The sequence below is a fragment of the Opisthorchis viverrini genome (assembly GCF_000715545.1).
Source record: "Opisthorchis viverrini unplaced genomic scaffold opera_v5_2916, whole genome shotgun sequence".
Classification (NCBI taxonomy): Eukaryota; Metazoa; Platyhelminthes; class Trematoda; order Opisthorchiida; family Opisthorchiidae; genus Opisthorchis; species Opisthorchis viverrini.
The window spans coordinates 1-1269 of record NW_008755217.1 but is presented as its reverse complement, the minus strand read 5'-3'; the positions used below and the strand labels follow the sequence as shown (position 1 = coordinate 1269).

The 1269-nt window shown below is 44.4% G+C and overlaps 1 protein-coding gene across 1 annotated transcript; it reads right to left on the bottom strand.

Moving 5' to 3' along the window:
* Positions 1–3: 3 nt before the first annotated feature.
* T265_12241 (hypothetical protein) lies at positions 4–1248 on the bottom strand (the record flags this gene model as incomplete). Its single annotated transcript, XM_009179463.1, has 1 exon — positions 4–1248. The coding sequence occupies one exon, from the start codon at positions 1246–1248 to the stop codon at positions 4–6; it is 1245 nt and encodes a 414-aa protein (XP_009177727.1).
* Between the last annotated feature and the right edge of the window lie 21 nt (positions 1249–1269).

Genomic DNA, 1269 nt, shown 5'->3' with positions numbered 1-1269 from the left:
CCATTAGTTGAATTGGTAGGCTTGTTGGGTTAGTGTTTTGTTGGTCCATTTATGCAATACCGGCTCTAGTTGATTTTTGTTGTGCATGTTTCCTGTTAAGTGTTTGGCTCCATCAGGGACAGTCCATAGGGTGAAATTGAGTTCCGTTTCCATGAGGACATGAGCGTATAGTCTGGCTATGGTTTCTGTGTTGTTGACTTGTTCGATGTATGGTAGGAAGATAAACAAGAAAGGTAGATCGTATTCAGGTATCTTGAACTGATTTATTGATTCGTCTGCGTTCACTTGTACACTCATGGCTATCCCAGTCTTCAATGGTTTCCCTGAGGCTAGTGGGAAGTAGTGTCCGAATGTATTATCCCAGCGGGGTGTCTTTTGTTTGAGGCAGTTCATCTGGTTATCAAATTTGAAATTGTAGTGTACGGTTTCTCCTTGGTGGAAGGTTTTGACATCAGCGAGTCCTAGTAGTCCTTCGTCACTGTCTTTACTCCAGTATGTATTGCTCGGTAGTTTAATTTGTTGGTTGACCATGGTAGTGATATCTATGGCTGTGGGCGATGTGATTCCATCTAGGTTTCCAAGGGAGTCTTTGGCGATGTAGGCGTAAGGGGTTGTGTTGAGCGCTGGCGTATCCTGTTGCGTAGTTGAACTAAGACTCTGCTGCAGTGGTACAAAATGACTAAACCGAATAGAACCAGAATTATAATGTATGTAGTCGTAGACTTTGACGAGGTTTGCAAGAGGGTCTCTAAAATTGTCACCGCCTTTATTAACTGTCCAAAACTCGAATATTTGATACGGGATGCAGGTGACGTAGTATTGTGTGATCCCCGTGTCTGCAGGCTTGTATTGAGCCAGCGTAAGGTGTTGTTTTCGGGTGACTGTGATATCCGTCTTATAATAGTGGATGCCGAATAGCGGTTGAGCGAGTTTCGCCACTGCGAGGTTGGACCCGTATGATTCATCTTCTTGTGCGTCTAGTCTTTGTCTCTTTGTCTCCATGATAGATACTGTTTCTGGTTCGTCCTCGTCTTTCTTAGTTGCGACAGTTGTTGTTGTCGCGGTGGTGGTTGCAGTTGTGGGCTTTGTTTCTTCTTCATCTGGTTTTATAGTAGTTGTGGTCGGAGGTCTGGTTGGAGGTTCCGGTTTAATAGTGGGCGGAGGTTCTATTTGTGTTGGTGGTTGTGTTGGTGGTGCAGGAGTTACCCTGGGATAGTTTCTTCGTCTAGTCTGTAATACATCAATCATATTGCCGGTATATGCTAGTAC